The sequence below is a fragment of the Felis catus genome, chromosome D3 (genome assembly GCF_018350175.1).
Source record: "Felis catus isolate Fca126 chromosome D3, F.catus_Fca126_mat1.0, whole genome shotgun sequence".
Lineage (NCBI taxonomy): Eukaryota > Metazoa > Chordata > Mammalia > Carnivora > Felidae > Felis > Felis catus.
Window position 1 is genome coordinate 94,103,164 of NC_058379.1, and position 13,476 is coordinate 94,116,639.

At 54.3% G+C, this 13,476-nt stretch overlaps 1 protein-coding gene across 6 annotated transcripts in view; it reads right to left on the reverse strand.

Moving 5' to 3' along the window:
- The window catches only part of SLC66A2 (solute carrier family 66 member 2), a 48,659-nt gene that overhangs the window by 33,986 nt on the left and 1,197 nt on the right, over nt 1-13,476 (reverse strand). For all 6 annotated transcript variants that reach the window (XM_023242135.2, XM_023242136.2, XM_045041308.1 and 3 more), the window contains one exon: nt 5,981-6,114. In XM_023242135.2, coding sequence (XP_023097903.1) covers nt 5,981-6,114 — 134 coding nt within the window. The remainder of the gene's footprint in view (nt 1-5,980; nt 6,115-13,476) is intronic.

Genomic DNA, 13,476 nt, shown 5'->3' on the forward strand with positions numbered 1-13,476 from the left:
TTCTGGGCTTTGTCACAGTGTGAGAGCCGCTGCAGTGCGCGAGGGTTGGGGGGGCGATGGCCACAGGTGGCTCACACGATGCCCTAGAGACCAGGGGACCGGGCGGAGGTCCGGGCAAGGAGAGACAAGACCTACATCAGGGTCGTGGCTGTGGACAGGGCAGGTCAGGATTTGTAGCCTCACGTCCAAGGACATCAATAAGCCCTCGAAAATACAGAGTGGTTTACAGACAAACATTGTACTGAGTGGGAGTGGGAGTCCTCAGCTTTCATTGTCAGAATGGAATGTGACCCTCCCCACCCAAGTTTTTAGTTTAATGCAGACATAACCACATATCATAAAGGATTCACTCGTTGAACGTGTACAATCAAGTGGTTTTTAGCATGTTCGGACCTGTACGACCACCACCGCAGTCTTGGAACACTTCCGTCCCCCACAACAGAGCCCCGTCTCTGTGGGCAGCACCCCCGTGCCCCCACCCGCCTCCCCAGCCAACTCCATTCTGGAAGCGGACTGTTGAGACTTGGGGCAAACGTCGAGTGAATGTGACTGAGTCGCAGACAATTTCTCTCTCTTGAAGAAGGAACAAGTGAGCCCCTGTGTGCCGCTGGTGGTACCGTTCCCAGAGCCGATAAGCCACATGATCTGGCGGTAAGAACATGTCATCCCGGGATCCCCGACAAAACAGTGTTCCAGGAGCCTCCTCACCGAGACCCCTGCGAGCAGGGACAAAGCAAGTGGCTCTTTCATTCTGGGCCCGTGGAAGATCAGAGCCACGACCGAAGAGCTCGGTGAAGGGTCACAGGACGCGTCAGCACGCACACCTGAACTATTTCGTCTGCCACGAATCTCCCAGCTCCACCCACTGAAAAAGCTAAAACCCACCCCCAATCCACAGCTGTCCCAGGGGCCAGACCGTGGTCTCCACATGCCACAGCCCAGTGCCACAAGCGCTCCTGGGAGAAACGGCCGAGTCCAGGTCTGGGGCAGGAACAGAAGATGACGCGCCCAGAGCACCCTGTCACACCAGGGACACGGCTCCGAGGGACCACTCGTCTCTGCCGAAAAGTCAAGAGCTAACCGGAGAGGCTCCCGCTGGCAGACGGGTGGGTCCGCGGGGCCTTGAAGGGACACAACAATGGCAATCAGGCAAACACATCAAGTATGTTCACATCCACACACTCGGAAGAGTGGAAAAACAAACGTGAACGCAGCTGCAGGATGTGAGGGACCAATTCTGAGAACTGGCAGATAAAGAGAAGGAAGCAATTACCTGCCTTTAATTTATAAATTACACCCTGGATAACTGCACTGCTAGAACAGCATTTCCAGGGAAGTTCGTCTTCGGAGAAGCCCCGTGGCTAACAGCCGAGCGAAGGCTGACGGGGCATCGGTGTTCTGCAGCCCCACGACTGATGGGTTTAGGCACGGGGCACCCTCCACCACCCACATCCAAAGTCAGCCAAGGTGACGGGATGTGCCCCTTGTGGAAGAAACAACAGTCCGGCAAAAAGGAGCCAGACCTAGATCTGACCAGACCTCTGGATCCAATTAGCTTCTCAAAACGTGTTTCACAGGGCGTCCCGGAGACAGGAAGCCTCGACGCACCACCACGGGGTGTGGCAGAAGCCAGGCGGGGCCACCTCCGTGCAGCCGGGAGTCTGGTCCACACGCAGGTGTGGCTTGGCGGCAGGGCCGGGGTCTCAATTCCGCATCCCCACACTCCCCGCGTGTACCGCTCAGGCCACAGACGGAGGGCTAGTGCACAGCAGGCACCACGTGCAGGGCAGACACAGCAGACACGTTTCGAGGAACAAGGGACATCAGGGAGAACCTGCAGCTGACCTCGGCGTGCCGCCTCGACTGCGGCCCGCGGACAGAAACCAGCCCCGAATCGGGAAGTGAGGAGGAAGCCGCACACTTACACAAATACTGGGTCTTTGACAATTAAGGGATTACTTTTTTACGGCTGAAAATGGTATTATGGATAGTTTTTCAAGTCCTTATCCATTAGAGATCCGTTATGAACTATATACAGACTATGTCTGGAATTTGCTTCAAAAACTGCAGGCAGGCGATGTGTCTCGGGACAGCTGGAGGCGGGTGTGATGACTGGTGGGGGGGGCTCGGACACGCTCTCCCCGACTCCATGTGTGTTCGAGGTTCTCCACGAAAAAACACGAGGGACGAAAAGGAAACATACAGCACACGCAAGCCACTTTGGACCTCACGCCCTCTGTGCGGCCACACGGAGAGTCCACAGCAGCTTCTGGAGATCTCCCCCTGCAGCCTGTGGGCCCGGCCCCCTCGGACTCACGGCCCAGTCTGACCTCCCCCGGGTATGAGCGAGGGCACGGAAGGAACCCCCGATGTCGCCTCTGGACGGCTGGGTGGAGAGCTCTTTGCTTTCACTTCACGTTCCTCTCGTCCCCAAAATGTCGACAATGACCACGTACTGGGGCGCCTGGGTGGCTCAGTCGGTTAAGCGGCTGACTTCGGCTCAGGTCATGATCTCACGGTCCGTGAGTTCGAGCCCCGCGTCGGGCTCTGTGCTAACAGCTCAGAGCCTGGAGCCTGTTTCCGATTCTGTGTCTCCCTCTCTCTGACCCTCCCCCGTTCATGCTCTGTCTCTGTCTCAAAAATAAATAAACGTTAAAAAAAAAAAAATTAAAAAAAATAAAAATTATACAATCTTTAAAAAAAAAAATGACCATGTACTGCTCTTCGTAATCAGATAACAGATCACGTGTTAATTTGATAAGCAACCAGCTTTTTCTCCTTTAATTCCAGTTGTTTCTTTAACCTTAACTTCTGAGCTGAACTGATGACCTTCAAAATTAAAAACCTTTATAAAAGACAGCTGTAAAACATTTAAGCTTTTATTTATTTTATTTTTTAGACTGACTGTCCTATGGAAACCCTGAAATATGGCTGTTGAACGTGTCTTCGTAAGTTACTTGAATGTGCCTGCTCGGTGTGCCTCCAGCACCCTCCCCAATGCCCCACTGACAGCCTCCAGGAAGCGGGGACCGCAGGCCTTCCCCAGCAAGGCCCAGGGTGCAGCCGCTCCTGCGACCTCAGAGCTTTCCAGCCCGAACTGGTTGGTGTTTTCATACCCCACCCTCCCACTTCTGGCAAAGGAGAGGAAATAAGCCCACAGGTTTCTTAAAAGCTTCCTGATGAGTGTGCTGTGTACCTCACACACGGTAGACGCAAATAGATGTAACCCTAATTCCATTCAAGAATTAAGTAGGGGCACCTGGGTGGCTCAGTCGGTTGAGCTTCCGACTTCGGCTCAGGTCAAGATCTCACGGTCTGTGAGTTCGAGCCCCGCGTCTGGCTCTGTGCTGACAACTCAGAGCCTGGAGCCTGTTTCAGATTCTGTGTCTCCCTCTCTCTCTGACCCTCCCCCACTCACGCTCTGTCTCTCTCTGTCTCAAAAATAAATAAACACTAAAAAAAAAAAACAATTAAGTATGAATCTCAAGATCTCTCAAACACTGTATCCCAGATCCCAGGATACGATCCCAGGATGCGGAGTTTAGGGTAGATTCTCCCCCTGAGGCCGTCTGGGGCCCAGCAGGGAGCCCAGGGGTCAGGAGCCTAGCCCTCCGTACCCCACCAGAGCCCCAGCAAAGCGGAGGCCGGCAGGGCAGGCCAACTGCCCCCACAGTCCTGGCCGTCACCAGCAGACGGCTGCTCCCCGCTGCAAGGTCAAAGCCCCTGCAGCCCCGCCCACCTGTACGTCTGCGGATTTCCAGCCAGCCCTTTGGCCAGCTGCCAACGCCCGCCAACAGACACCCGCCAGACACTGCAGACCTCACAGCTGCCATAACAGGTTACCCCAAACTCGGCGGCCGACAACACAGACTTATCACCTCACTATTTGGGAGACCAGAAGTCTGACATGGGTCTCACTGGGCTAAAGTCAGGGCATATTCCTTCTGAAGTTTCCAGGCAAGAACCCAGGTCCTCCCGTGCATCCAACCTGTTGGCAGAATTTGAATCCCGGAGGCTGAGGCCCCCATGTCCCTGCCGGCTGGAAGATGAAGGCTGTTCCAGCCTCAAAGGCCTGCTGTGCTTTTGGCTCCTAGCCCTTCCCCCACGTCCAAAGCCAGAACCACATCCTCTTGACGTCCATCCCTGACGGGCTCTCCTCTTCCACTCCACGGGCCCGGTGGACACTGGGTCCACCCAGACAGTCCAGGCCAACCCCCCCCCCCCCGCCTCCGAGGCCTCACACTCACCTTGCCTGCAGCCCCTGTGCCCCGCGAGGTGGCACCACGGTTGCCAAGTGTGGGCGAAGCGGGCTCCATTAATTGGCTCATCACAGAGAGGGTTACTTGCCAAAATTCAGATGGCAGCCCTATCCCTGGAAACCGGGATTCACGGTCTTAACCCAATCCATCCTAGTTAACCAGAACAGAGATGCTGCTTTTGGAAGAATCTACACAGAGCACTGGAAGTCAAGACAGAACGAGCCCCCGGGACAGGAGAGGAGAGGCCCGGCTTCCCGCTGACAAGGTCGGCCCCCGCCTCACCCTCACTGTACCTACGTTCCCGTATTTCAGCAAGGTCACATCAATGTTAGACTCCAGGACCGTCCAGGGCCCGGACGCTCGCGCACCTGCAGGATATCTGGCACCCTACTTCATCCGAGCTCACACCCCATTTCGCACAAGATCACAAAACCCAGGCTCAAGATTCAAAGCCCGAGGCTCAGGACACCAAGCAACTGTGGGCACCGCGTGCCCGCTCCCGGCGCTCCTCTGTCCCTGGGGCAGGAGGACCGTTACTGACGCCCCCCCCACACCGGCGCTCTGCAGCCGGCCTTGAGACCCCGCGCACACGAAAGGTGGGGTTCCCAGGTCACAGACAGAAGCGGGCGGGAGCTGTGCCAGCAGAGAAAACTGCTAGGTAAGAGCAAGTAAAGGGCCCAGCCCCTCGCCTCTTAAGGGACCGGCCGGACACGCCCGCTCTCAAGGAAGGACAGCGATACAAGCAGCCCCGCCTCCGGTGCGATTTCCCAGGTCACAAGAGGGAGAGACGAGAAAGAACAAACACACAACAGAAGCACACGGTGCTGATCTCCACAGCTGACGCGACGCTAATCGGTCCAGGCCACCCGTCAGAGCTGGAGGCTGACCTATTTTCTACAAAGACTGAAATCAGCATACCTTCGTCTCTAAAGACAGAAGCTACAGGGGGAAAGGGTCCGCTCAAACGGAAAGAAAATCACCGACAGGAATAAAATTCAGGGGCGAGACCTCGAGTCCACAGGAGTCCCCAAAGTAAACAGACTAGCAAAAACGCTTCTCTGAGCAACAGTGGAGATAAACACACACTATTTCAGACAAAATCAAAGCGAGAGCTGTCTTCAATTTAGTAGCTAGAAGAAAACCAGAAGTAAGGCATTAACCCCCCGCGTGTTCAAACACAGAACATCATCTGAGGAAGAGCTTTTTCAAAGGAAAAGGCAAAAACGAGAAGAATTTTCTCTTTGCTGAGCCACAAACAGTCACGGAGCAGCGCGGGCCGAGCATGTAACCCGTCCTGCCCACGCTCCGGGGGCAACCCACCTGGCCCCACAGCAGCATGACTCTGGGTGAATGTTCAGTAAGGTGTGTGAGAAGATCCCCGCTACCCCGGCCCCAGGTAAATGGTACAAGTGAAGGGCGTGTCTCACGTACAAGCCACACACAGAGATAAAACTGCCTCCTCAGACGGCATCTTTCTGTGACCTGATCCTGTCCCAATTCAGAATCCCCTCGTAATCATCACAGAGGAGGCTGGCACACTGAGATTAGTTAGTAAACATTTAACGTGCTGCAAACACGGACATCGGTTACACACAACCGAGCATTTGGTGGATTCAAAGCTGCTCAGGTAACACTAACGCGGCTCCCTACTTCACCCACGAGCACAGGATGATTTTGCTTGCTGATTTAGTGCTTTATTCCCAATGTTGCAGATCACCAACCTGCAAAGAAACGGCGTTTTACGTTCAGCTCATTTGTCACGCGGACTTCGGTGCAGAGTTTCAACATCAGTAACATGGTCAAGATCATGACTATGCTTTGCCAGAGGAGCGGCGACTCAAAATGCCTTCCAAACCTGGGGAGGTAAAGAGACCACGGCATCAGGAGGGCCCCCGCACACCAGGGGCCTCACCGCCTCTCCCTGCCCAGGTCCCGACCAAGGCCCCCACGGCCACATCCTGAGCAGCCCCCAGAGGGTCTCTCACATCCGTCACAGCCTCTGGCACCGACTGCCTCGGCCTCGGGCTCCATGGTGCACAGAGCTGGGTGAGCAGGGACACTCCTGGACGGCTGGGCGCGGGGACACCTCTCAGAATCATGTGCATGGCTCCTCAAAAGCCACACTCACCTCCCCAGGAGCCGCTGATGAGGGTGTGGACGGGACTCCCCGTTCCCTCGCCGCACAGCCAGGTGCCCAACACCCCACCTGCAGAGGCACCTGCAGAGGCACCTAGACCACCTGATGCCCTGGGAAGATGCATTCCGGAGTCCAGGAATGACAGGAAGCCCTGCCCCCTGACGAAGACGAGTGGGGTCAGCAGGCCAGAGCAGCCCACGCTGTGAGCAGACCAGTGAAGGGGGCCAGGGCACCCCCCACCCCCCCACCCCAGAGAGGAGAAGGCAGCTGAAGGCACAACCCCCTCCCGACCTGAGGCCCTGACACCCCCCGCCCCCCCCCCCCCCCCCCCGCCCCAGGCCTCTCTGTCCAATCTCCCTCCCCACCCAGGTCTCGCTGACCCCCCGCCGAGGCCTAGTGGCTCGTGCTCTTCTCTGGGCCCCGACCCCGCCCCGCTCTCACACCCTCCCTGCTGGTTTTCCCTCCAGGGGCAGAACATCTCACCAACTCGGCCACAAGCTCGAGGAGGTGAGACCGCCATCTAGTGACCAGCACAGGCTGGGCCTGTCGGCAGAACCCGAACCCCAGGGGCTGAGAACAGCCCGGCCCTTCGGGGGGCAGCTCGGGGTCTCCGCCATGGCCACCAAAACCACCAGAGCCGTGACCCGTTGGTCGGGCCACGCAGGCCTGCGGGACTACCATCGACGAGGCCAGGGCACAGCACCGTGCTCTTTCAAGGCCCAGCCCCAATTCTAGCCCAGCTGCTCTGGAGAAGGAACCCCGCTAGGTCTGCCTACAACATGGCCTGAAGGGTATTCCCAAAACTGGGGCTGGCGGTCAGCACCTCTAAGTCAGGAGAGCCTACAGTCTGATTTCCCAGCTGCTCCTGAAAACAAGAAAACACAGAGACCACCACCTGGGCCCCACCTCCCAAGTCCTCTCACTCCCTCAGGCCTGAACCTACACCCAGCTCCCCCTGCAGAGAGGGCTCACGGCGGGGGGGGGGGGGGGCCGACCACGCTCACAACACAGAGCTGGGGCAGAGCTCCCTGAGGGGCCACCCCTGGGACTGCACCAAATCAATGAGAAATCAGGACAAAAACTCAGCGGCCGGGCTCGTGGTAAAGGACGAGACCAGAGGCAGCCCCTCCCCACCGGCCAGGGCATGTTTTTGGAAGCTGTGCCTATGCTAACAAGTCTTACCTACAAGGTAAAGAAACAGCGATGTCCCCAAGGTAGAGACACTGACCCCTGCACCCGCTCCAGGGCCGACTCGGCGTCTTCAAGCCCACGTCTGTGAGCACCTCACCGCCAAGCTCAGATCACCTGCCTCTCAGGAGAGAGCAGACAGCACCTCCGATGAGGATTTGCCACCACAGCCACCGCCACAGCCACGGTGAGCCGGCCTAGCAGGTGAGAATGTGCCACCTGGAGGGGAGCCACACCAGCTGAGGCTCCCACAGGAGGTCAAGCAACCAGGAAAAAACAGATGTTCCCTGCGGAGTGGGGGTTCCAGACACCAGTTCCAGGACCGGCATTCTGTACTGGTTCCTGACGCCAAGGCCCATGTCCTCTGAGCAAAGGACAGAGCAGGCCTGAGGTCACAGAGGCTCAGGCCCATGCCACCTGGGTCCAGGAAGGGCAGAGGGGCCAGGACACAGCAGACGGCTCCATGACCACCAGCTTCTTCCTGCCTCCCCAGGAAATGTCACTTCGGCTCACCTGGGACCCTGCTGCTTCGTCAGGCCTCTCCTGAGGTGCCTCAGGAATTGCAAAGGAAATGCTAAGTGACTGGAGCAAGAAAGGGTTGATGAGCCAGGCCTGGGTGAAGAGAAGGTACGAGAAGAAAGAGGTGACAGTGCCCTGGGGCTTTCTAGGTCAGAGGCACAGGCTGGGGGCGCTTCTGTAGGCTCACACGGGCTCCAGGCCCCTGGCACCCGTGAGCCACTGCCCCTGCACCTCATCTCTGCTGTAGAGTGCGACTATAACACCGGGGACTATCTAAGGACGTTTCTAGTCATTTCTAGGAACTGGATCCCACAGTTACCCAGCTGACCCCAGGGGTCAACTCATCTATAGGTGAAGGTCAGACAAGGGGCCAGCAGAAGCTAGATGTCAGCCTACTAAGACTGGAGATGCTTCCTTCCCAAGCAGGCCGGGAAGAACCAAAATAAATAAGCTGCTCTGGGGCCTCTCACACCAAGCTCATCATGCGAGAAAGGCCACTTTCATGTTTTAAATGCTCAACAGAAACAATGACTGGAAAAACTAGGCAAAGAAATCAAGGTTTGCACTTCTCCTTAAACCACACACCTAAAGAGGCGCCTGGGTGCCCCAGTGGGTTAAACGTCCGACTTGGGCTCAGGTCATGACCTCATGGTTTGAGAGTTCAAGCCCCACATCAGGCTTGCTGCTGTCAGCACAGTCCTGCTTGGGATCCTCTGTCCCCCTCTTGCTGCCCCTCCCCTGTCGCACATGCTCTCTCTCTCTCTCAAAAGTAAACAAACATCAAAAAAAAAAAAAAAAAAACCCACCAAAAATCGAATCCAGATGAACTCAGTATTTATAGTAAAAACAAGACCATTTAAAGTGAAGTGAGAGGGAGCAGAGGTGAGTACTTAGGGTGAAGACAGGCTGAGACACAAAATTTCAAAAAGCACAACTTTCCACAAAAGATACACAAGAGACAAAATAAATATGAAACAAGGTTCAATGTCATTAGTAACTTCACAAACTAATTAAAATACAAAGATACCATTTTTTACTTGTCAAATTAGTTAAGCTTTTCTTCCTTTGATGCTAATAATCTGTACTGACGGGGATGTCGTGACAGCACTTTTCCCTCTCCTGTCCCTGACAATACGGGTTGGCACAACTTTTTCTTAGAACAAATGATGGGACAGCCTACCAGACAGGTGAAGGGCCTGCCGCTCACACAGCCACTCTGAAAGGGTTCGGGGCGCCTGGGAGGCTCAGTCAGCGAAGCATCCGACTTCGGCTCAGGTCATGATCTCACGGCTGGAGTTCGAGCCCCATGTCAGGCTCTCTGCTGTCAGCACGGAGCCCACTTCAGTTCCTGTCACCCTCTCTCTCTGCCCCTCCCCAGCTCATGTCTCAAAAGCAAAAAAAAATCAAAAAAAATTTTTTAACAAAAAAAAAAAATACAGTAAAATAAAAAAAGTTCTCCCTGAACTGCAGTGTCCCTAGGTCTCACCCCCCAGGAAGGTACACACCGAAGAGGGGACAGGCAACATTTCACCCAAAGTTTCCACAGAGATCACCTTCTCCGGGTCTTCAAAGTTACAGAGTAAAGCTCAAGTGGAAAGAAGTTGTGTATCTACTTCCCTGTGTCACGCCAACTGCTACACCCTTAGCAAAATGTAACTACGTCCTCAACGGTGTGGTATCTCTGGCAGTGTTCCTGTATCTCCCATCCAGAGTCAGGCTGTGTGTCCAAATACAGTGTTACACCTCGGAAACAGCTCACGGCGTCGCTGACACAACGTTGCTGTATCCAGTGCGGCGCTAAGGCAGGTCTCCAATGCGGTGTTATCACATCTCAGTTACTTCGTTTACTGCACGTCTGATACAGTGTTAATACATCTCCAGTACAGCCCTGCTACATCTCTGATAGATGATGCTACCTTACCACATCTGATACGGTGTCACTACATGGCTGAAGTGTGCCCACGTTCCTGATACAACGTCACTGCATCCAATACAATGTTATTACGCATCTGATCCAACATTACCGTATCTCTGATGCAGTGTGTTCATCCAATACAAATGGAGCTTGAGAACTACCTCTACCAAGGCACAAAGTTCTGGGGGGGGGGGGGGGGGGGGGGGCCTGGCAACATCATCCGTGCACCGTGGCCCCTCCCTCCTCGTCCCTTCTACAAAATCACAAGCTTGCAAATACGAGCTACGAGGCATCATTTAGCCTTTCTCTTGGCTTCTCCTGACACCACAGAGGCAAAATCCTATACATCAGCATTTTATAGAATATAATCTGCTGAATGCTAGTTTTGCAAAAGGATGATAAGAATCGCAAGAAATCAGGGCGCCTGCGTGGCTCAGTCCGCTGAGCGTCCGACTTCAGCTCAGGTCATGATCTCACGGTTCATGAGTTCGAGCCCCGCATTGGGCTCTCTGCTGTCAGCACAGAGCTGGCTTCAGAAACTCTGTACCCCTCTCTCTGCCCTTCCCCTGCTCACTCTCTCTCTCTTCTCAAAAACAAATAAACATAAAAAAAAAAAAAAAAAAGAATTGTAAGAAATAAAGCGCTAGGGTCTCACGAGTTTCAGGAACCTGGGGTTTACAAGCTCCGCTGGCCTCCCTGGGCAGCAGGGCCACCCACGAGCTCATTCCACAAGTCTGCAGGGGGCTTCCCAGCCTGGAGCTCTGAGGACCACACTCTCAGCCAGCTCTAGGAAACACACTCTTCAGTTCTAACTTCACCACTGTTCCAGTGTAGACCCTGCTTCCCCCTCAGGGGGCGCCCGCCATGACCGGTATGTGTGTAAATGGTACGTTCCACACAATGCTTCTGCTGAAGCGTAAACCCTGCGGCATCTGCAGCGTCTGGAACATGGGAAACCCTCTAAAACCTATTGAATCATGTGGGCCACTAACCCATGAAGCCTGGAGGAGGCCAGGAGTGGGGTCTTAGGACTAGGTGGGCAGAGAGGTACATGTTAGTCACAAGCCACAGGCGGAGCCCAGCCTGCCTGCTGGGGTTCACCCCGTGAAATCCAAGTACTGCCCTATGTGAGAAGCACATGCCCAGGCCAGAGAGACTCCTGAGGAGGGACCAGTGCCCTCTGCCAGCCCCCCTTCATCCCAGAATACTGCCTGAAGGCAGCGCTGGGGTTCACACGGTAGCCACAGGACCCCTGAAGTGACCCAGGACGGTTCAGGGTACAGACTCCGGGGAAGGACCAATCGGATGCACAGAAATACGCTGGCCCGTGGACAAAACTGAGAATCACTAAAGGCCCCCTGTGCTGAATTAGGAGAGAGCACACACTCGTTCTCAAAGTCCCAGGCCCGGCAGTGAAGGGAGAACTTCTAGTCCAAACGCATTAAATGCCAGTTAAATCCAGAGGCCCTGGTGACTTGGCTTTCAAGAAATTAGTTTAACTTCTGCCTTCTCCAAACCAGGTATTTGGACATAGATTAGATACCCTATTCTCTTCTCTGCAATCGTAAAGGATAAGTACTCTTTTTTTTTTATGTTTATTTATTTCTGAGACAGAGAGAGAGTATGAATGGGGCAGGGGCAGAGAGAGAGGGAGACACGGAATCCGAAGCAGGTTCCAGGCTCTGAACTGTCAACACAGAGCCCGACACAGGGCTCGAACTCACAGACCGCGAGATCACGACCTGAGCCGAAGTCAGTCCCTCAACCCACTGAGCCACCCAGGCGCCCCGAAGGATGAGTATTCTTAAGGAAAAGACGTCTCAACTGCTCTCTGTCCCGCCCCCCCCCCCCCTTCCCATAAGGGAAGCCAGTCTAGGGCACTTCCCCTCCGCTGCCAGAGAAAACTCACTCCAGCGCCTAATGAAGTGCCCTTCCCGGCCAACACTGTGACACCAGGCAGGTGGCAGGCCAGGGGCTCCCTGAGCGCCCTCCAGTGCGCTCAGGGTTAACAACTGTGTCAGAGGCAACTGCATTTTGGGACCTGCTTCCGTTCAACCTTAGACTGGATTAAGGCCATTTTAGAAAAGGGAAGCTATGTGTCACCCTGAAGTGAGTGAGCTCTGTCCCCAAAGGAGAAAGAGGAATCTTCAAAATGGGGTTCTTCAACTTGTGCCAAAGAAAAAAGTAAGCACCCACTGGCCCTCCTTTCAAAGCAGCCTGGCCCAGAGACAAACCTGGCGGTGTGACACATTCTCCGGGGAGGAGCCAACTTACCAGCTCACCTTTTAAAAGCCCCGGACGAGGGCAAAACTAACACACAGTGGACACAAATCAAAGGCATGGGGCCACGGCTGGATGGAACACAGAGGAGAGAACTTCGGGACTCAGAACAGTCATCTCTCGGTTGTGATGGTGACGGGAAGGGGGCGTTGTCAAAACTCATCGAACTGTACGCTTACAACGGATGCTTTTATTCCACGAAAATCGTACCTCCGTAAGGCGGACTCAAACATGAATTAGCTGGGGAGCCAGGGTGGCTCAGTCGGTTAAGAGTCTGACTTTTGATTTCAGCTCAGGTCATGACCTCACAGTTTGTGAGTTCAAGCCCCGCATCAGGCTCTGAGCCGACAGTGTGGAACCTGCTTAGGACTCTCTCTCTCTCTCCCTCTCTCTGCCTCTCCCCTGATCGCTCTTTCTCTCTCTCTCAAAATAAATAATAAACTTAAGAAAAAGAACTAGCAAGAAACGTGATTACTCAGTAACGAACAAGTCAGAAGGAAGGGCCAGAAGCAGAGCTCTGGACACCCCCGCCTGGTGCCCTTATCCGGCCTCCACACCCACCCACCCTCCGGAGCAACTTTCCTCACTATCTGTGCTCACAGAGGGTCCAGGCGCCACCAAGTAGAAAGGAAAGTTCCAGACCTTTTTAGTCTTAGAATGAGGCTCCAAGATCTCATTTCATTTCCTCTAAAAACTCCCCCTCCCAAACATGTCTCGCTTTAGCAACTGTTAAAATTAATTTCCGGTTCCTTACCCGAATGCAAATGATAATAAGAGGAAGCTGGGCTGGGAGTGGCAAGAAAAAATAGTCTCTTAAGTATTATCCAGAAAGTTGCCTTTCCTATTAAAACAAAACAAAACAAAACCGTACACACAACAGAAAGGCTGAGGGGACCACCGTCCCTGTACATGACCCCTGAATGCTCTTTCCTGACAGGCTGTGATGTCCCCTTCCTACAGCTCATCACTTTTTCTTCATCTTAATCACTTACTCATCCTTGTTTTCTCTTTCCCACTCCCATGCAAATTCTAAGGACAGGGACCCAGGTCTAGGACCTTATCCAGCACACAGAAGTCCGTGGGAAAATATTTGACAACGTAAGAAGGACAGAAAATGAAGACGCGGACGTGAGACTACAGTAAGTTTCTCCACTCCAATCCCACCATTTTCCCCGGGG